Below are 21058 nucleotides of genomic sequence, written 5' to 3' on the forward strand. Positions count from 1 at the left end.
CAAGGCCCTACATATCAGACGAAGGATGTCTGGTCACAGCAAAAGCTGGCCAAGGGTGGACCCATGGATTCGCCCAAGGACCTCTCAGCTCAACCTGAGGGTTTATTTAATTAGCTTTTCCTATTAAGGGACTCTTAGTACATGAAAAGGTGGTTTCCAAATCAATCAATATTCCTGCTTTCATTCGTAGGACCATGGGATTTAAAGCTAGAAGGGATCTTTAAAGATGGAGAAGATGAAACGAAGTGTTTGCTCAAGGTTTTAGGTGGAAAGAGCATTGGAATGAGGGTGAGAGGATCTGGGTTAAAATCTTGGCTGGTACTTTATTATATTTGGCACATAGTAGGTGCTTTAAAAATTCTTGTTAATTGATATGTGACCTTGGGCAAACAGTGTCCCTTCTCTGGGCCTTGGCCTTAGCTTCCCCCTCTGTTGGCATTGGGACTCCTTGGGTCCCTCCTACCCCTAAATCTTGGGATTCAATATACAGGGAGGAGGCAGCAGTGCTGAAAGCTAAACCCAGGTCCTCTAACTACTATCTAGCATTCTTTTCTTCTTTCTTTCTTTCTTTCTTTCTTTCTTTCTTTCTTTCTTTCTTTTCTTCTTTCTTTCTTTCTTTCTCTTCTTTCTTTTCTTTCTTTCTTTCTCTTTCTTTCTTTCTTCTTTCTTCTTCTCTCTCTTTCTCTCTTTCTCTCTTTCTCTCTCTCTTTCTCTCTCTCTTTCTCTCTTTCTCTTTCTCTCTCTCTCTTTCTCTCTCTCTTCTCCTCTCTCTTTCTCTTTTCTCTCTTTCTCTCTCTCTTTCTTTCTTTCTTTCTTTTCTTCTTTTCTCTCTCTCTTCTCTCTTTCTTTCTCTCTTTCTTTCTTTCTTTCTTTCTTTCTTTCTTCTTTTCTTTCTTTCTTTTTCTTTCTTTCTTTTCTTTCTTCTCTTCTTTCTCTGTCTGTCTGTCTGTCTTTCTTGGTTAAATGACTTGCCCAGGGTCACATAGGTAGTGTTTGAGGTCGGATTTGAATTCAGGTCCCCCTGACTCCAGGGATGGTGCTCTGTGCACTATGGCACCACCTAGCTGCATCTAGCATTCTTTCTGTATTTAGCCCCTTACTTCCTCTAGAAATGGCAGAGCTGGGATTTGAACCCAGGACCTCTGACCTCTACAGCTGTTCCTGCTATAACTCACTCCAGATTTTGCATTCCTTTTCTGTTTCTTAATGGCTTTCTATAGAGTACCTGTTATTGATGAAATATAGTTCACCTGAAGGGTATGGTCCTAACCAGGGCTCCTAATTATGTGGAATTGGGGATGTTTCAGATCACAGAATGTCAGAGCTAGAGATCATCTTTTAGTCCAGTCCATTCCTTTTACAGAAGAGGAAACTCTGGCTTGGGGCACGGGTAGGAGGAGAAGAGATTTGCCTAAGGTCATACAGGCAGTAAGCAGACCAGCCAGGTTGTGAATCCACATCCTCTACTCCAAATGGAGCTTCATCACCTCGTCCCATTTTATAGATGAGAAAACTGAAGTCCAAAGGTTCTAGGACTGGGTAGTGGAAGGGCTAGGACTGTGACTGATGCAGATCTCGACTCCTAGCCTGGTGATCTTTTCCCTGGCTTATAATGACATTGGTTTTTTTTCTTCTTACCCAGTGTGCTTTTGTTATAATCATCCCATGAAAGAAGTTAAGTGACTAGCCCCAGGTCACACAGCCAGAGAGTAGCATCAAGACAATCAAAATTCAGGTTGTGATTTGGTCTACCATCTTGAAATGAAACGATGACTAATAAAAATGTCCAAATGGGCAAAATCCCTGTGATGTGTTACGGATCCTGGCGCCACTGAGCCTCTGATCGCCAGTGGCAAAGGGATGGGATTACAGTGAGGTTGATCTAAAGAGAATAAACCACTGGTGTAAGAAAGAAGCCCACTTTATTGGGGGTGGAATGGGGAGACTAAGGGACAAACAGAAGTCAATGTGGAGGTGGGGGCAGTAGAAAGAGTGGGTTTCTTGGAGCTGGGAGAGCATGCTTCAAGCTCTGATCAATATTTACTGGCTAGGTGACCTTCGGCAAATGACTTAACCTCCCTGGGACTCAGTTTACTCATTTGTAAAATGGGAATGATGGCATGAGTGGGAGTGGGGGGGCCTTCTGTCATCGGGTTATGGTGAGAAAAGCACTTTGTGCCTTTCAAAACCCTAGAGAAACAGGAGTTGTTGTTATTAAGTACAATCTGTCGTTTTGCCAGACTCAGTGAACAAACTGTTTTGGCTGCTCTAGGCAGGGCAGAGACCACCAGTTAAATAAACAAACCATTAGTCTGTGAACAGAAGCTTCTACTCAGGGGGCAGATGAATTGGCTGGTCGTTGGCTGACACCAACAGGTTTTAAAGGAGAAAGGAAGCTTTACAGATGCGGCAGCGGTGGGAAAAGTGAGCAGGGAGAGCAGGCTTGGAGCAGGGGTACACATCCCTAGGCACTTGAGGCACGGGAGGAAATGACACCAGGTCACTTAAACCAAAGCCACTGGCAGGACGGTGAAATGATATTATGGGTACCACAACCAAGAATGCCACATGGGGGCCCCAGCGTGAGCTTGGCACCCTGGAGGCCCAAAGTCAGCTGCAGTCTGGACAGGACAAGGTCCACCATGCTTGGTGGGAAAAGGGGTGAGGCAGTGCTGTTGAGAGGCCAGGGTGGGGGAGCCCAGTTACAGGGGGCATGGAGCCCTGCTGGGGGCTGTCCATCATTAACCAAGAATCAGGGTAGGGGAGCCATTGTGGCCGTCTACACCAGAGGTCTCCTTCACCTCAGGTCAGTGACTACAACTGGAAGACCTGTCGATTTCTCCACTAGTGTGCTCCCAAAGACCCAGTGACACGGGACCCCCTAGACAACCCTCCGAGCCTGTGGAAAGAACAATGTGGGCTCCATCAGGCAATGAAGAGTATGAGCCTCAATGTCAGGGTAGAAATGGCCTCAGTTGTCCTGTCCTGGAGTGTGGGTAGGATGCTTCCAGTTCCAGAATGCAGTGTTAATATCCCTAGGGCCAGGTTCCTGGGATTCCTGCAGGATCCCTCCAGGGCTGGAATTGAGACACAGAATGTTTTCTTGGAAAATGCCTGCTGTGACCAGCCTAAAGGCGTAGCAGAGCCCTGGGAAGCATCAGCCAGGGAGCACAAGAATGCAAGGAGGCAAGGCCCATGGAGGGGAAGGGGTCTTGTCTTCTTGAAAGGGGCTCCACTGTGTCCTTTGTCAGAGAGCTTAGAGAACACGTTAGTCTGGCCCCAGGAACTATCTCTGGTCCTTCTTTCTCAGGGTTAAGACCCAGTTGATGCCACCTGGAGAGAGCTGATGCCTGTCATTTGGCTGTCCCTGCACTTTAGGAATTTGAAGGCTGGAGAAATAGGTGCAGGCTGGCAAGTCGCCAAGTTTATTTACAAGGCCAATGTCAATGGTTTTTATGAATCCCAGGTCTGGGTGGTTCTTTTCTGTAGGTGGCCCAGTTGCTCTCCCAGGTTAGTCGCCTGACTGGGCTGGGCCAAGGATGATGGCTGAGATCTAAGGATCTTGGGAGAAAGCAGGCATCCCACTGGAATGCTTCCTGTCTTGGCCCTGGGTCTTTGGTGGGGGACCTGACCCTTAAATGTTTCCTCTTTTTATGGACCCGCTATATTCCTTGACTGTAGAGCAAAGGGAGATAGGTGGCCAAGTAGGCCATTTCTTAAGCCAAAAGGGAAAGTGGCCACTTTCTTCCACACTGAGCATTAGCTGAGTCCAAAGGAATCCAAAGGGAGTCCAAAGACCAGGTAGGTCTTTTGGAAGGCAGCTCTCTGTAGGTTCACAGGGGGATGGGCAGAGCAACATGGGGAGTTCGCTCTGCCCCTGCATCCCTGGATCCTTGAGTGACTCATGATCACAAAGCTGGAGGAATCTACCTCAGAGCTGGTGGGATCATAGCCCCAGACTTGGAAGGGCCCATAGAGACCAACCAGTTTGATCCCCATATTTTATAGATGAGGAAAACAAGGTCCAGAGGAAGAGATTTGGTCAAGATCCTAAGCAGTAGGGCTGGATTTGAACTCAGGTTCTCTGACTCCAAATCTAAGACTCTATTGTCATCCTCTTTCCAATGCGATAGTGCTAATGTTCATTTCAATCTTCCCTAAGCAGGTCTCAGAACCACTGGCTACAGGAAAAAGTTGTAGGTGTGTGTGTGTGTGTGTGTGTGTGTGTGACTGCATAGGCACATGTGTGCACATACATGCATGTGTGGCAAATGTTTACATTTGTACCCTCCCCCACTCCCTTGCTAAAGGGAAAACCAAGCCAGTGAGCCCGGAACCTTCACTCCATTCAACAACATTGACCCTGAGTCAACCAAACCAGAGGCATTTCCCTGACCTTCAGCTCCCTCACTGAGTTAAACCTGATGCTAGATTCTCAGCTGAGTGGATAGCTTGGGACAGCATCTGAGGCTGATCACTATCCTGCAGTGAGCGGCTGTCATGGAACTTCCTCTCAGGACTCGCCCAGAGTGCCTGGGGTGTTACCTGAGAGGACCCCTGGGATACAGGAAAGCACAGAAGGCTGACCAGGCAGGGCAGGGCAGGGCAGGGCAGGGGTGGGAATAGCACAATACTACTTCAGATCAGCTTTTCACTGGGATCTTTTTGTTTTAGTCTTCCTATAGCACATAGGAGGTGTTTAATCCATGTTTGCTGGATTGGGGCTTGACTATGGCTGCCTCCTCTCATGGGACTGTGGGATTTTAGAAGTGAAAAGGACTTCAAATATAATTCAACTTCCCCATTTTGTAAATGAGGAAATTGAGCCTTCCTCTCCTCTCATGGTCTCCTCTTGCATTGCTTTCCCTGCTCCCTCTGCATCCTATGTGAACAAGATGTTCCCTGAGGCCTTGGGAGAGCCTAGGCCTTGTATAAGATCCTGCAAGAACCATCAGTGGCCTCAGACATCATCAAGAAACTCATTTGGTTGGGAACAATGACTCCCTCAATTTTTCTGCTGAGTTGGGGCACACAAGTGGAAGGGGTAGAATAAAGGCATATTTAGTTGAGAGGCATCACAGGATAGAGAATAGAGTCGGATTTGGAAACAGGAAGATCTGGGTTCAAATCCCGCCTCTTAACAACTCACTAGCTTTTTAATTATGGGCAAGTAACAATCTCAGTTTCAGTTTCCTCATGCAAGATGTAGAGTCCCCAAGTCCCTCTGTCCTCTCTCCATGTCAGATCCCATCTAGAGTGTTGTATTCAGTTCTGGGAATCACTGTTGAAGGACACTGATAAGCTGGAAAGCATATGCCAGAGGAGGGCAACCAGAGTGACGAAGGGCCTAGAGCCCATGGCAGATGAGGAGCAGTTGGAAGACCTGGGATGGTTAGCCCAGAGAAGACTTGGGGGTGCGGGAATGTCAGCAGGCAATCTAAGCTGTCTTCAAGTGCCTGAAGGACTGTCTGGTGGAGAAGGAGGGACAACTGTTCTTCACGGCCCCAAAGGGCAGAATTAAGAATGGAAGATGCGAAGAAGCAAATTTCAAGAGAAATAGCCTAATGGTTAGAACTGTCCCATAGTTGAATAATGAGGTGTCTGGAACGATGAGGGTCTCTCCTTATGGGAGGTCTTCAAGGTCAGGCACTAGGCACGCTATGAATATGCCCCCAAAGTGCTGCCCTAGACCCTCTTCTCTTCACATTCTCTGTGACCTCATTGACTTGAATGGATTTATTCCTCTTCTCTGTGTAGATGACTCACAGATCTCTATATCCGTTCCAGACTCTCCCCCGAGCTTCAGGTCCACAGCATCAATCATTATCAATTGGACCTTCCAAACTTGGTGTCCTGAGAGCATCTCAAACGTAGAATGTTTCAACAGAACTCACCTTCTCCCCCACCCCAAACTGACCCCTTTGCCAAACTTCCCTATTTCTTTTAAAGTCCGTGATTTCAGTCTCTCAGGTCTATATAACCTCACCATTATCTTCATCCTATGCATCCAATCAGTTGCCAAATCTCAGTCATTTCTACTTCTATGACATCCTTCACATCCATCCCTTTCTCTCCACTCACACAACCAGAAGATTCGTTCAGGCCCTCTTCACCTCTCACCTGGATCATTGCAACACCCTCCTAAATGGTCTGCCTATCTCAACAAACTCCCCACTCCAGGCTGTCCTCCACACTCTTGCCAAGGTAATTTTCCTTAAGTGCCCATCTGACCATGTTACTCCCCTAATCAATTGAGTCGCTCCCTATCTATTCTAGGAGAAAATACTCACTTTTTTCTTTTAAAGCCTTTCCCCAACATAGACCCAGTCTCTTCTTCCAGCTGGACCCAACCAACCTGGTAGCCTTGCTGTTCCTCACTCATGACACTCCATCTCTCCTTACCTCTGCCTCATACAATCTCTCTTCCTTAAAAACTCAGATTCATCTTGTACATGAATTCATTCTAGATCTCAGCTTCTAGTGTCCTTTCCTCTCCCCTCCTCAAGTTACCTTGTCTTTGAGTTGTGATTTTTGCATTTATTTTTTATATTTATCATGTATGTACTCATGTATGTACTTGTCTCAATCAATAGAATATAAGCTCATTGAGGGATTGTTTTGGTCTTTGCACCTTCAATGCCTGGGCAGCTAGGTGGTAAAGTAGATAGAGCACTAAGCCTGGAGTCAGAAAGACCTGAGTTCAAATCCAGCCTTAGATACTACTTACTAGCTATGTGACACTTCACCCTGTTTGCCTCAGTTTCCTCATCTGTAAAATGAGCTGGAGAAGGAAATGGCAAACCATTATAGTGTCTTTGCTGAGAAAACCCCAAATGGGGTCATGAAGACTTGGGCATGACTGAGAAACAACTGAACAAAAACAATCTGTGGCACATAGTAGGTGATTAATAAATGTCTGATTGACAGATGACATTCCACGACAGTCCAGGTTGGATGAGACGGCTGCTGAGGTTCCTTCAAGCTCTTAAATTCTATGATTCCATGATTCTCTCTGGAACCTCACAGGGATGTTGGGGGGCCCAAAGGAGAAATCATATGTAAAATGCTCTGCAAACTTTAAAGTGTTTTATGTTGGTTATCATGTTTCAAGGAGGACACAAAAGGACAGTAGGGTTGGAGCCGGAAGGAACCTGAGGAACTGATTTTGGCTGCTTTCCTAACTTGGCAGAGAAGAACCCCGAGGTCAACACGGCTGAAATGACTAAGAGTCCTAGGCTGACAGATCCAAATCTCAAAGGCCAGTTTTCTAGATGGGAAAGCCACGGTCTTGGGAGGTTAAGAAACTTAATCTAGATCACACAAGCACTGAGGAGCAGAGGCTGGATTTAAACCCAGGTTTTCCTCCAGAGACCGTGTCTCCATGATACCTCTCTGTCTCCTTAGGCCTGATCTCTGTCTCTCTGTCTCCATTTCTGTCTCCCTCCTTCTTTCTCCTTCCTCCTCCTCCTCTTCTTTCTCTCTGTCTCTCTCTCTTCCCCTGTTCTCTTTCTACCTCTTCTCTCCTCTCTCTCTCTCCCCCTTCTCTCTCTCCCCTTTTTCTCTCTCTTCTCTCTCTCCTCTCTCCCCTTCTCTCTCTCTTCCCTTTCTCTGTCCCCCCTCCTCTGCCTCTCTCCCATTCTCTCTTTCTACCTCCTCTCTCCTCTATCTCTCCCCTTTCTCTCTCTCCCCTTTCTCCTCTCTCTCCTCTCTTTTTCTTCTCTCACCTCCTTCTCTCTCTCATTCCTTTCTCTGTCCCCCCTCCTCTGTCTCTCCTCTCTTTCTCTGTCTCTCTCTCTCTTCTCCTCCTTCTCCCTCTCCTCTCTTTTCCCTACCTCTTTTTCTCCTTTTTCTCCCCTTCCACCAAGGTGAATCCTTTCAGTGTCCATAAAAGCTGCATCCCTTGCTATATCTCTGGAGGGTGTAAGGGAATCATAGAATCACAGAATCTCAGAGGTAGAAGGGATCTCCTAGGACATCTAGTCCAACCCATCCTGAGTTAGAATCCCTTTTCAGCAACCCTGACAACCACCTACCCCCTGCTCAAAGACCTTCAGGGATAGAGAACAGCCCAGTCCACTTGGGCAGAATAAGACTAATGCTTTTTTTTTTTTAACTTGACAGCTCTTCAAATACGAAGGCTGCCATTATGTCCCAGAGAAGTCTTCTTTTTTTCCATGAAAAACATCTCAAAGTTCCTTTAACTTGTCCTTGTGTGGCAACTTCATGGAATTTTGAGCTAGAAGGTACCTTATCCAATGATCCCTTTTTAAAGAACAATACACTGGGGTCTAGGGATAGAAAGTGACATGCCAAGGTCTCCTCATGGATAGTTAGGTAGCAGAGAAGAAAATGTTAGCCTCCTTTAACCTGCTGGAATATTTGTCTTATTCCTGGATGCTGCTGCCCTCAGAATCCACAGTGGATAGTCGCTGGTCAGATTCTGTGAAGTCTGGACCCCAGAACAACTGGTTTCTTGATCCACAAGCAAGCTTTTCAAAGGAGAAAAAAAGCTCTTCCCTGTGAGTGCTGCCTTCTGGGGAGGGCTTGCTTCTCCTCTGAGAAGAGTTCATGTCCTTGGGCAGGAGCTGGAATAGCTGTGGTCTGTATGATGACAGCCCCAGGAGGGCAACCCTCCAAGGGCACTGCTTATTTGTGATTCAGGACTTGGAATTTAGAAGTGGAAGAGACCTAAAGACAGGGAACAGCAGAGCTGGAAGGGCTCTTGGAACAGAGAATGTCAGAGCTGGGAGGACCCTTAGAGCACAGAATGTCAGACCTGGGAGGACCCTTAGAACCCAGAATATCAGAACTGGAGGGCTCATAACAGAATGTCAGAGCTGGGAGGACCCTTAGAACCCAGAATGTCAGAGCGGGCAGGGTCCTAGAACATGGAATGCCAGAGCTGTAAGGTATCTTAGAATATTGAATGTTAGAGTTGAAAGACCTTAGGACAAAGAATATTAGAGATAAGGCAGAGCTCCTCAAATCATTTCTCTGGCAAGGAAACTTAGAGGAGAAGATGGGGGAACACAGAATGGAAGGACCTTGGAGGTCACCTAGTCTGACTCTCATTGTAGATGAGGCAGCTGAAGCCCAGAGAAGGCAAATGTCTTGTATCAGATGAGGGGGCTGATCAAGCTCAGCGAAGCTCAAGGAAGCTCAGCTCTTGGGGTGGGAGGTGCATCTGGTCAGAGAAACAACTCTTGGACTAAGATCTATGGGGACCAATGACTGGGAGCCAAGTGGCCACTAAGGTTCCAGGTGTTGGTGGGAATCAGGGAGCAGAGGGTTAGCACCTCGGGGCTGGGGAAGAGAAACCTCTGACATTTCCTCTCAGAATCATTAGAGGCAAAGCTGTCTCCCTACCTGTATCTCCCTCCTTCTGTTCCAAAATGTCAAGTGTCCAGATAAGGCTGAGCTGTCTCAGTTCCCTTGGGGGCTGGTGGCCCCTCCCTCCCTTCATTGCTCATGTATGTCTGGGATGGCCCCAGAGCAGAGCCAAGTTGCTGCACTCCAGAGATGCTGCAGTGGGTCCCCACAGCCCTGGGGCTGGAGGCTGTAGGGTAAGCAGCAGAGTTGGGGAAATGAGGATCCTTTTATCCTCTGGGATGGGGCAACACTCTTTCAGGACAACAGCACTGGTGGTTGACAGGTAGGATAAAGTACCTACCAGAATATCTGACCCTGAAGATACCAGATCTTAGGAGATCATAGAGACCTTAGACCTGTAAGGGACCAGACCTCAGAGAGTCCAATCTCCCCCATTTTACAGAGGAGGAAACTGAGACCCAGAGAGGGAAGGGGACTTGCCTAAGGTCATACAGTAAGTTAGAACCCAGGCCTTCTGACTCCCAGTTCAGTCCTCTTAATGATTTTTTTTTCAAATATATCGGCCGCAGCCTCAAGGGTTTCTCCCAGGCCTCTGTTGCTCCTTTACCTTCCCTCATCCCAAATTTCCCACCCACCCAAAAATCCTACACACTATTGGGGTTGTAGCAAAGCAGGTTGAACTCAAGGTTCTCGTCCCAGTGCCGAAGCAGGACAAAGAGCTGCTGGGCGGCTGTCTTCACGGAGGCCAGGGGACGGCCCTCAGGGACTTCCTGCTCTTCTAGCCAGGAGCTGGCTTTAGCTGCCACCAATTCCCACTCCACAAAGTAGGAGGCTGAGCTGTTTTCCAGCCATCCCAAGGCCACTGCTGTGGCCCACACCTTGCCGGCTTGTTCAGATCCATCGATCTCCAGGGCCTGCTTGCTATCAGCCCCATGGGATGGATCAGGAGAATGGCTCAGGGAGTTTTCGGCTGTGGACAGGAGGGGCTCAGCACAGGGTATTCGGCAGAAGGTCTCTGAGCTGTTTGAGATGAGCTGGCTCTGGGCTGAAATCTGGAAGGCGCCATTGGGCCTTTGGAGGCCTGGACTCTTGGGCTCTGGAGGCAGGATGTCTTGGTTTTGGGAGGAACTGTGGGAGCAGGAGGTTAGTGTCACACGGTGGCAGGTGAATGGTGAGGTCCACTTAAGCTTTTCCATGGGGATGCCTGTGGCCCTGCAGAAGGCCTGGCTGAGCAGGAAGGCACCTGAGGCCATCTGTAGAGAGACCTGGGGGGCCAAAGAGAAAGAGAAGGGTTTCAGGTCACACGTTCTTAAAGTTCATGAAAGCAGCATCCCATTGTGAAAAGTAAGCTGGACTTGGGGTCAGGAAGACCTGGCTTAGAATCCAGTACCGGACATTTACCATCTGTGTGACCCTGGACAAGTCTCTTCAAATCTCAATTTGCTTACTCAGTTAAATTAGATTCAACAGTTATCAAGTGCTTAGCACAGTGCTAGATCCTGGGAACACAAAGACAAATAACAAACAAACCCCAATCTCTGCCCTCAAGGAGCTTATATTCTATTTGGGAAAACAACATCTTTGTGGACAAGTAAATATAAGAAAAAGGGACAGGGGAGTGGTACTAACAACTGGAGGGAATCAGGAAAGGCTTCCTGTAGGAGGAGGCATCTGACATGAAGGAAGCTGAAGATTCTAAAAGGCAGAGGTAAAAGAGTGTTTATTCATAGAGTTCTAGATTGAGGATGGATGAGACCTTCAGGGCCATCAAATCCAATCCTTCCTGTTACAGATTAGGAAAATGCTATGGGCCCAGAGTCTCACAGCTAATGTACATCCTGCGGTGTTTAGCACCTGGGTTTGACCCCTTGACTCTGTGTCCTATCGAAGGTCTTGTCCTGCCCAACCTTAGCCTTGGATTACTTCTACCATCCACCCATGCTCCCGTTTGCATGCCACTGAACAAAGATGGAGGGAATCACAAAATTGTTGAGTCCACTACAGATTTATGTTCCATGATTGCAGTTGGGTCCTCACTGCAGCAAGGCCTCCCTAATTAGCTTACTGTCCTGTTAGCCACTATGGTTCTTCCAAACCTTTTTATTCCTCCTTAAGCCTCCCATAGCTCTCCCTCCCCCAACTCTCTTAGCTGAGGATTTTGGCTAATTGGTCACTAAAAATATTTGAGGCCATTAGCAAAGAGCTCCCCTTTCTTCTCTCCTCCTCATCTCTCATCACTCAGATGCCTTCTGCTACTATTTCTTCCTCACTCATTTTACATGAAGAGGTCCTACTCCATCCTGTCCTCTCCAGAAGGGTGCCCCCTCTGTCGTCCCTAGTCTGTCATCAATCTTCAATCTCTTCCTGTATACTGACTGTTTCTTTACTGCTACAAACATGTCCATATTTTACCCATCCTCAGAAAACCCTCACTTGATCTGTCCATTCTGGATAGCCAAAATTTATTTTCTGTCCTCCCTTTCCTGACTCATTGAGAAGGCTGCCTATAACGGGTGCCCCCTTCCCCTTTCCTCTCACTCTCTTAACTCTCTGTAGTCTGTCTTCTGGCCTCATCATCCAACTGAAGCATTGTTGTCAAAGTTACCACTGATCTTTTAATGACCAAATCTAATGACCTTTCCTCATTCCTTTTTCTTCCTGTTTTCTCTGTAGCTGTCAATACTATTGATGTTTCTTCTCCTCTCTCTCTCTCTTTTCTCTAGGTTTCCATGATATTCCTCTCTCCTGGTTTTCTGTCTACCTGCATGAGCATTCCGTTTCATTATTCTTTACTTTACCTTTACCCAGATCATGTCCACTAACTGTGGGTGTCCCACAGGGCTCTGCTATGAACCCTCTTCTCTTCTTTCTCTATACTCTTTCACTTGGTAATTTCATCAACTCCTATGGATCTGACTATCATGTCTATGTTGATTCTCAGATTTAATTGTCCAGTCCTAAACTCTTTTCTGAACTCATCTCATATCTCTGACTATCTATTGGAAATCTCCAGCTGAATGTCTTACAGACTAACTATCTATTGGAAATCTCTTACTGAATGTCCTATAGACCCCAACTATCTATCGGAAATCTCCAACTGAAGGTCTCATAGACTTCAACTATATATTGGAAATTTCCAACTGAATGTCTTACAGACTCCAACTATCTATTGGAAATCCCCAATGTCTTATAGACATCTAAAACTCAGTATGTCCAGAACTCATTGTCTTTTCCCTCAAACCCTCCCCTTGTTTAACTTCTCTATTACTGTTAAGAGTACCATTATCCTGCCAATCACCTAGGCTCAAAATCTAGGTGTTATCCTAAAATTCTCACTCTCTCTCTCTCATACATCCTCTCTCTCATATCCAGTCTCTTGCCAGGGCCTATGAATTTTACCTGTGTGACATCTCTAGAATATGTTCCCTTCTCTCTTCCACCACTCTTCCATCCCTGTCATTATTCTGGTTCAGTCCCTTGTCAGCTGGACTATTGAAATAGCTAGGCCATCCTCCACTCTGTAGCCAAATTGATATTCTTTAAGCACAGGTAAATGATGGTACCGCCCCACTCAATAAACTCCAGGGGTTCCCTATTTTTTTCTGGGATCAAATATAAAATCCTTTGTTTGGCTTTCAAAGTCTTTCATAACCTGGCTCCTTCCAACCTTTCCAAGTCTTCTCACCTTACTCTCCACACATTCTCAAAAGGTCAGTGACATGACACTTTGTTCTCCCAAGTCCAGCTATTTTCACTGGCTGTTCCCTAGACCTTTTCTTCCTCATTAGAATGCTTTCCCTTTGTGTCTTCAGATTTTAGTTCTTGGGAACTTCCCATCCTGTCTGGGATAACTTTCCTGGTTGAATTTTAATTCTTAAGATCTTTTCTCTGAAACCTTTGGAATTTGATCAACCTAAATCTGGGGTACATGTTAAACCCTTCCTGTTTTTCTTCTCCTCTGTCATAAATTCTACTATGGAATAGTTGATCTTCCTGAAAATTCCCATCATTTCTGTCCTCAGCAACCACTTTTTCCATGTTGGTGAGATCAGATCAAGAATAGATTCTACTTGTAGGCTTCTCTACCTTTTGAAGGGGCAGCTAGGTGGGTCAGTGGATAGAACACCAGGCCTGGAGTGAGGAAGACCCATCTTCTTAAGTTCAAATCTGGCCTCAGACACTTACTAGCTATGTGACCCTGGGCAAGTCACTTAACCCTGTTGGCCTCAATTTCCTCATCTGTAAAATGAGATGGAGAAAGAAATGGCAAACCACTCCAACATCTTTGCCAAGAAAACCCCAACTTTGGACACAACAATCACTTTTTGAAGGATGAAATGATAATCTAGGCAAGTCAAGATATTATTAGCTCTCTGCTTTGGACAGGGAAAGAGTTCTAGCAGATGTCTGGACAATAATATTCCTTGTTCCCACCTAAATCAAGCCTCTGTTCCAGGCTTCTGATCTCTGCCCTAAGCTTCTTGTGCATTTCCTCTTTCTGGATAAGTGCTCCGTAGTATGCTCCAATGAAAACATTGCTTTTGTTTCTGTCTCTGATCTTATTAACCCAAGTTCTCTCCACCATTCTGTCCCTCTGCTTTCTGGATTTTTTTATATGAACTTATCTTCTAAATGTACTCAATGCTACTTCTTTCTTACCTACCCTCATCTCCACTTTTGCCTATTCTGTTTCTTTTAATTAAGGTCTAGCCTCTTCCAGAGACATATCCCAGTCATGGTTTCAATTCACCAGATCTCAGTGCTACCTTCTTAGGTATTCTTGGTGAATTCTTGTAAAGACACTGGAGCATAGGCTTTATTATTTGAAGAAGCGAAAAGAAGGAATTGTGTAAAGAGATCAATGTATGTGCATCAAACAATTTATATTTTTAAAAGACATCTATGGAAGTGAAGGTAGGTAAGAGAGTATGATTATGAAAGCATGGCCTAGTCCTGTAAGTATAGTGTTAGAGATGCTAAGGCTCAGAAGGAACTGAGGTTGGTGAGGAGAGCTAAGAACAATAAAAGGAAGGAGGGTTCTTTTTTTAAAAACTATGTTGGGTAAAATAAATCAAAGAAAGGGGAAGACTGCTGCTTTGGTTGGGTGAGATAATGACATTGGATGCTTGGGACCACAAGGCTATTCAACTCTTATTTCTTGGCCAAGGATCTGTGGATTGTAAAGGACAGAACAAAAATCTCTAACAGGTAGTTGATAGCCAAGGTAGATAGAGGGATAGATTGTAAAAGATCACCTATTTTCCCTTGATGAATTCAAGTCACTAGCTCAGATTGCATATTTGGATACTGAAAGACCCAGCAAATAAGATTCATGGCTGGTGATCTGTGAAATACCATGGAGAGCAGAATGATTACCAAAGGGTTGGAGGGTGGCAAATATCCTGATTTTTTTTAAAGGGAAGAGAATAGAAATTGTCAATGACAGACCAGGGATTTTTGGTTCATTTTTTGGCAAGATTTTTAGATGTATTATTAAAAAGATGGTTGCGGCACATCTGGAAATGACCACAGTGATCACAGAGCTGGCACGGCTTCATTGAGAATAAGCCAGGCCAGACCGGCTTCATTTCCTTTGCTGACTGAGTTAGTAGACTGGTAGATCAGGGGTAGTTGAGATTGTCCAGATTTTAACAAAACATTGGACAAAATTTTTCATACTTTTCTTGTAGAAAAGATAAAATGGGCTAGAGGATAGTACAGTTTCAGCACTGGTTGAATGATCAGACCCAAAGAGTCATCATTAATGGTTCAATACCAACAGGGAAGAAGGTCTCCAGTGGAATGCCCTGGGCCCTGTGCTGTTGAATGTTTTTTTTTTTAAATCAATGATTAGGATAAAGGCATAGATGCCATGCTTATTAAATTCAAAGATAACACATAACTGGTAAAGATGTTAGAGACATGAATCAAGATCTAGAATGATCTCAACAGGTCAGAATTTTGGATTGAATCTAAGATGATGAGATTTAATTGAGATAAACTTTATTTATTTTGGCTAGGCAATGGGGTTAAGTGACTTGCCCAGGGTCACACAGCTAGTAAGTGTTATGTGTCTGATTTAAACTCAGGTCCTCCTGAATCCAGGACCGGTGCTCTATCTACTGCCCCACCTAGCTGCCCCAAGATAAACTTTAAAAAAGTTAATTGGAATAATGTGGGTTCAGGATGGAGGTGGTGGTTTGTCTGAAAGAGATCTGGGGACTTCTCAGGGGACCTTAGAACTTGCAATGTTAGGAAGCATAAAATCAGAGCTGTAAAGGATCTTAGAATATGGAATGTTAGAATGTAGAACGTTGGCACTAAGGAGGGACCATAGACCATAGAATGTACAAACTAGAAGAGTTGAAAGGGAACTTGGAAATCAAACAATTCAATCTGTTCATTTTAGAAATGAGTAAAATGAAAAGCATATGGAAGTGATTGTTGATAAATCAAAATAAATTAATAAAATTTTTTTAAAAAGTAAAAAAAAGAAATGAGTAAAATGAGGTTCATAGACACAAATGACTTGTCCAAGGTCACACAAAAAAGTAGTTGGCAAAGATTAGAACTCGGGTCTCCTGAAGTCTACTTTAATACTCTTTCTGTTGAACCACACTGAGTAAGTAGGACAAGGGAGGACAATTCCGTTCACTTAGTGCCTAGTCACCCTTTTTTCACACTCAGCAACTTTTCAATGTTCCTTCTCTCTGCCAGTTGATTTGCCCAGAAATCAGCACTTACTGCCCCTTCCTTTTCACTCCTCCTCTTCCTTTGGAGCCAGCCTTTAGATGTCTAGAGGCTCTTAGATAATATTCAGAGAACCACTGAACCATAGAGGCATTTCTCAATCTTGGGAGACCAATCTTTTTTCAAAGTGCCTGCTGTGCTGGCTGGTGTGGGAAGGAAGAGGCAGCCCTACTAACTGGGGGAAGTGGGGAGAGGGTTGGCTTCGGAGGGATGAGAAAGATGGAGAGGAGAGGAGAGAAAGGGAGAAGATGAAAGAGAAGGGGAAGAAAGGAGGAGAGGCGAGAGAAGTGAAGTGGTGAGGAGGGGAAGGAAATGGGAGAGAAAAGTGGCCGAGAGAGGAAGTTGTGAAAGGAGGAGGGCAGGAGAGAGGAGGGGAGGGAAGACAAGTCTCCCTGAATGGAGAGGTAAGAGATGTAGTTATAAACTGAAGAAATGATGCATCCTTTCTCCTCCTTTGGTGCATGTCAGTGTTTTGTTGATGATGACAATATCAGATATTGGGGCTTCATGCTTTCTAAAGTCCTTTCACAGAATGATATATCAGAGGATAAACAGAGGCAAAGAGAGAAGTGGGTACTCAAACCAGCCAATTGGATTCCTTGTGGGCAGCTCAGGTCCATGATTTGGGTAACAAAAGGAAGTTAAGGTCAGAGATCCAGTGCTGAAAGGGACCATGGGGGGATAGAGTTAGATCTGGAAAGGACCTAAGACCATCTCAACCCCCTCATTTTACAGATGAGAGAAAGGGGAGTGATTGGCCCTAAGCACCCAGGGAGTGGGTGACGTAGCTGGGGTACTACTCTCCTGCCAAATCCAGCACCCTTTTCACTCCAAATAGAGCTTTTAGCTCTTAATTCTAGACTGGCCACGCTCTACTACTATTCTATACTAATTATTTACTATTCTATGATCTCTGAATGGTTTAGTGTTGATTTGGATATGGAAGAGACCTTAGGGTTGGAAGAGGCTTTACAGATCTTCTAGTCCAACTCATTTTACAGATGAAGAAACTGAGGCCCTCTAGAGGGGAAGTAACCTGCTCAAGGTCACTTAGGTTGGAATTATCAGAGCTGAGATTTGAACTCAGATTTCTCAAGGTTCTGAAATGCAGATCTTTCCATCTCATGCTGCTGCAAGAGTTTCATTTTTTTGGGGGGAGGACGGGGGAGGGACTCATTGATGGTTTTCAGTCAAGCCTTGTTATGGACTGGAGACAATGGGCAATGCCCTTGTCCAATGATGCCTCTCCCCCGCCACCCTTCAGATACACCCCAGCTGCCCAGGGCAGGTAGCAACATGCACATGTGTCAGGGAACTCACCAGAGGTAAATAATCCATGTTCTCGGTATCAAGGGGAAGCTCCTGCACCTGGGAGGTTGGTGCTGGGGGTTTAGACACTAACCCCCTGGTTGCTCGAGTCAAGAATCTGTTCGTATTCAGGTTCAGCCTGTCCAAACACACCAGGGCGAGGGGCAAGGTTGGTATGGCTAGCCCTCCCTCCTGCAAGCCTCTCCCCCACCCCCATGTTCCAAGAACCTCCCCTGGGGCCTCCCTGACTCTCCCAGAAGCCACTTACGAGGAGGCCAGGCCCTATCATTCCCAACCCACCATCATGCCCTGCTATCTCCATCCTTCTCCACTCCCCAGCCGCCACTCCTTTCCAATCTCTGGCCTCTGATCCAAGGTAATCCTCAACCCCCTGTTCTTTCTAAGTTAGGGACAAGGTATCAATAGAGGGCTCAGAGTGCTATAGTTGGAAGGACCTTAGAATATGGAATGTTAGAGCTAGGAAGAGACCTTAGAATACAGAATGTCAGAACTGGGAGACAACCTTAGAACTTCGAATGTCAGAGCTGGGAAGGTTCTTAGAACATAGAATGTCAAAACTGACAGGGACTTTAGAACATAGAATGTCAGAGCTAGGAGGGCCCTTAGAACATGAATGTCAAAATTGGGAGATAATCTTGGAACACAAAAGGTGAGAACTGAAAAGGGCCTTAGTACATATAATGTCAGAACTGGGAGAGTTCTTAGAACACAGAATGTTACAGTTGGGAAGGGCCTTAGAACATAGAAGTTCAGACGTGGGAGGGACTTTAGAACAGGGAATGTCAGAGCTGGGAGGGACCTTGGGGCTTAGAATGTCAGAACTGGCAAGAGCCTTAGAACAGAGAAAGTCAGAGCTGGAAGGTTTTGTAGAACACAGAATGTAAGAGTTGGGAGGGCTCTTAGGACACAGAATGTCAGAACTAGGAGAGTCCTTAGAACAGACAATGTCAGAGCTGAGAGAAGCTTTAGAACAGAGACTGTCAGAGCTAAGAAGGCCCTAGAACAGAAAATGTCAGAGCTGGGAGGACCCTTAGAACAGAGAACATCAGAGTTGGGAAGAAGCTTAGAACAGAGAGTGTTAGCACTGGGAGGGCCCTTAGAACACATTATATCAAAGCTGGGAGGGGCCTTAGAACATACAATGTCAGAACTGGGAGGGCCCTTAGAAGACAGAATGTCAGAGCTGAGAGAGCCCGTAGAACACAGAATGTTAGAGTTGGGAGGAACCCTACAACATATTATATTAAAGCTAGGAGGGGCCTTAGAACACAGGATGTCAGAGCTGGGAAGGGCCTTAGAACACGGGATGTCAGAACTGGGAGGTTCTTCAGATACAGAATATTGGTGATGGCTTAATCTTCACTTTATAAAGAAAAGGACTCCTAGAGGAGGGAAGGGATGGGTCCAAGAGGACACAGTGAGTATCTGAAAACTAAAGCCTTTTGAATAAGCATCAAAGACCTTTTCCTTTTCACATGCTGATAGTGAAACCCCAGATCTAACCTTCTGTCCTGGGTGATCCCTGTCTTAGAGAGAGCCCTGCCTAAACCCCCCCTGTCCACCCCTGCAGCAAACCCTGCTCCTTAGCAGGATTAGGCTGTGGGTCTGGCCAACGACGGGAGGTAGAAAGAGACCAAGTTTGTCCCCCCTTCCCCTCTGCAACCCCATCCCCATCCCCAGAATCCCCATGTTCCACTTGCTTAGCTCCTCCTGTCAGAAAGAAAGGATCTGAAAAACTCATCCACATGGAGCTAGTAGGGACCCAATGAACTCAGTATCCAAGGGGATAGAGGAGTGCATTATATTCATTCTTTCAACCAAGAATTTGTTGCTTCTTTTTCTTCCTTTTTTAAAAAGAATGTTTTATTGATGACTGTGGGTTTTAATCTCAGTTATTCTCAGATATACGCCCCCTCTTCTTCCCTTCCTCCCTCTCCCCCTCCCCAGTGATTCTTTCTTGTTACAAAGAAAAAATGGATACCACCCCCCCCATGTCCACTGATGCAGCTATTAGATCTGATAGTGTATGGGACACAGAGTCCCCCACCTCTTCAAGGGAAGTAAGAAGGTGCATTTGGAGGCTTGTATTTTAAAAGAGAAGCCCAGAGAGGGAGACTCTCAATCCAAAGAAATAATTCCTAAAGGTAGCATTCCAGGCACGGTGGCAAGTGCATACGGATGCCTCAGGACCCTTCATTCACAGGTGTGGTAGGCTGCTGTCTATTTCAACTAGGCCGACTGCTCTGAACTCTGCCCCTCTCCAGCTCAGTGGATGGCAGGAATGCCAGGCAGTGGTCTCTTACCTGGTACCAAAGAGGGTCTCTGAGGCCTTAATGCTGGGGCCAGGATTGAACAATGACTTGTACAGAGGACCTGAAGAAGAATGCAGAATCCTGACATGTTAGAACTGGGAAGGACTTTATGGTATAGGTGTGGGCAGAGACAATTCTACTCATTCCCATAGTAATAAATCTGGGCAGCTAGGTGGCGCCATAGCGCACAGAGTGCCAGGCCAGGAGTCAGGAAGACTCATCTTACTGAGTTCAAATCTAGCTTCAGATCCTTACCAGCTCTGTCACCCTGGGCAGGTCACTTAACCCTGTTTGCCTCAGTTTCCTCATCTGTAAAATGAAATGAAGAAGGAAATGGCAAACCACTCCAGTATCTCTGCCAAGAAAACCCCAAACAGAATCAAGCAGAGTCGGACACGACTGAAACAACTGAACAAGTCTTCCAACTTGTCCATCACTTTCTTACCCCTTTTCTTTTTTCTTTCTTTCTTTTTTTTTTTGTGAGGCAATTGGGGTTAAGTGACTCGCCCAAGGTTACACATCATGCCCCTTTTCTAAGTAAATTCCCCTTGGGTCCATAGGTCTGGTATTCTTTCCATTTTCCAGATGAGTAAACTGAGCCCCAGGAAGGGAAAGCAACCTATCTAGTCACTGTGAGTAGGTGGCAGAACCTATGGGAGAGCAGCTTTAAGATGCCTTCCACGTATAGCACAGGGCTTTCCTTGTTATACTACAATCTTCCTAAATTCCTACTTCAGCTTTTTCAGGGTGAGTGTTGACGAGAGGGAAAGGTCCCATTTTAACCTTTCCTCCTTGTCCTCTTCTTCCTCCAAGGGCTCTGAAAGCCTCCAGGTCAGGGATAGGTGTAGGGAAAGCTATTTGTTACAATCTTTGACCCAACTCACGCTGTGGTTTTTCATTGTCTAAAGGAAACTTTGAGGCCAGTGGCCCATGGTGGGGCAGGACACACTGCCCCTTATGCAGGCCGTCTGGACACCTTCAGCTGCCCACCTAGGCCCTGTATGATAAAACCAGCACTGCGGCCCAATGTTAAGCACTCGAACCTGGGAGCCCATCCTCCTGGGCCCTCATGCCACTCCCTCCCCTTCCTCTGACACTTAAGGGCCCTGAAATTGGTCACACTTAGGGTTATAGATTCTGAGCTGGTAGGGATCATGTAGCCCAGCTCCTTTATTTTACAGATGAGGAAACTGAGGCCATTGAGGTTGGAGGATTTGCCCAAGGACATTTAGCTAGTGAATGGCAAGGCCAGTGTTCAAATCCAAGTTCTCTAGGTCTGCCAGATGAGGCTGCCTTCCAGAAAATGGGGTTCAGAGAAAGGAATGACTTATCTAAGG

The 21058-nt window shown here is 45.8% G+C and overlaps 1 protein-coding gene across 3 annotated transcripts in view; it reads right to left on the reverse strand.

Annotated features, from left to right (window-relative positions):
* Window positions 1-1905: 1905 nt before the first annotated feature.
* Window positions 1906-21058, reverse strand: part of VWA5B1 (von Willebrand factor A domain containing 5B1) — a 131066-nt gene continuing 111913 nt past the window's right edge. For all 3 annotated transcript variants that reach the window (XM_020973183.2, XM_078145640.1, XM_078145641.1), the window contains 3 exons: window positions 19713-19782; window positions 17401-17527; window positions 1906-10595 (listed from right to left, as the gene is read on the reverse strand). In XM_020973183.2, coding sequence (XP_020828842.1) covers window positions 9975-10595; window positions 17401-17527; window positions 19713-19782 — 818 coding nt within the window. In that variant the 3' untranslated portion in view covers window positions 1906-9974. The remainder of the gene's footprint in view (window positions 10596-17400; window positions 17528-19712; window positions 19783-21058) is intronic.

The sequence above is a fragment of the Phascolarctos cinereus genome, unplaced genomic scaffold, assembly GCF_003287225.1.
Source record: "Phascolarctos cinereus isolate Bilbo 61053 unplaced genomic scaffold, phaCin_HiC Scaffold_726;HRSCAF=1367, whole genome shotgun sequence".
NCBI classification, from domain to species: domain Eukaryota; kingdom Metazoa; phylum Chordata; class Mammalia; order Diprotodontia; family Phascolarctidae; genus Phascolarctos; species Phascolarctos cinereus.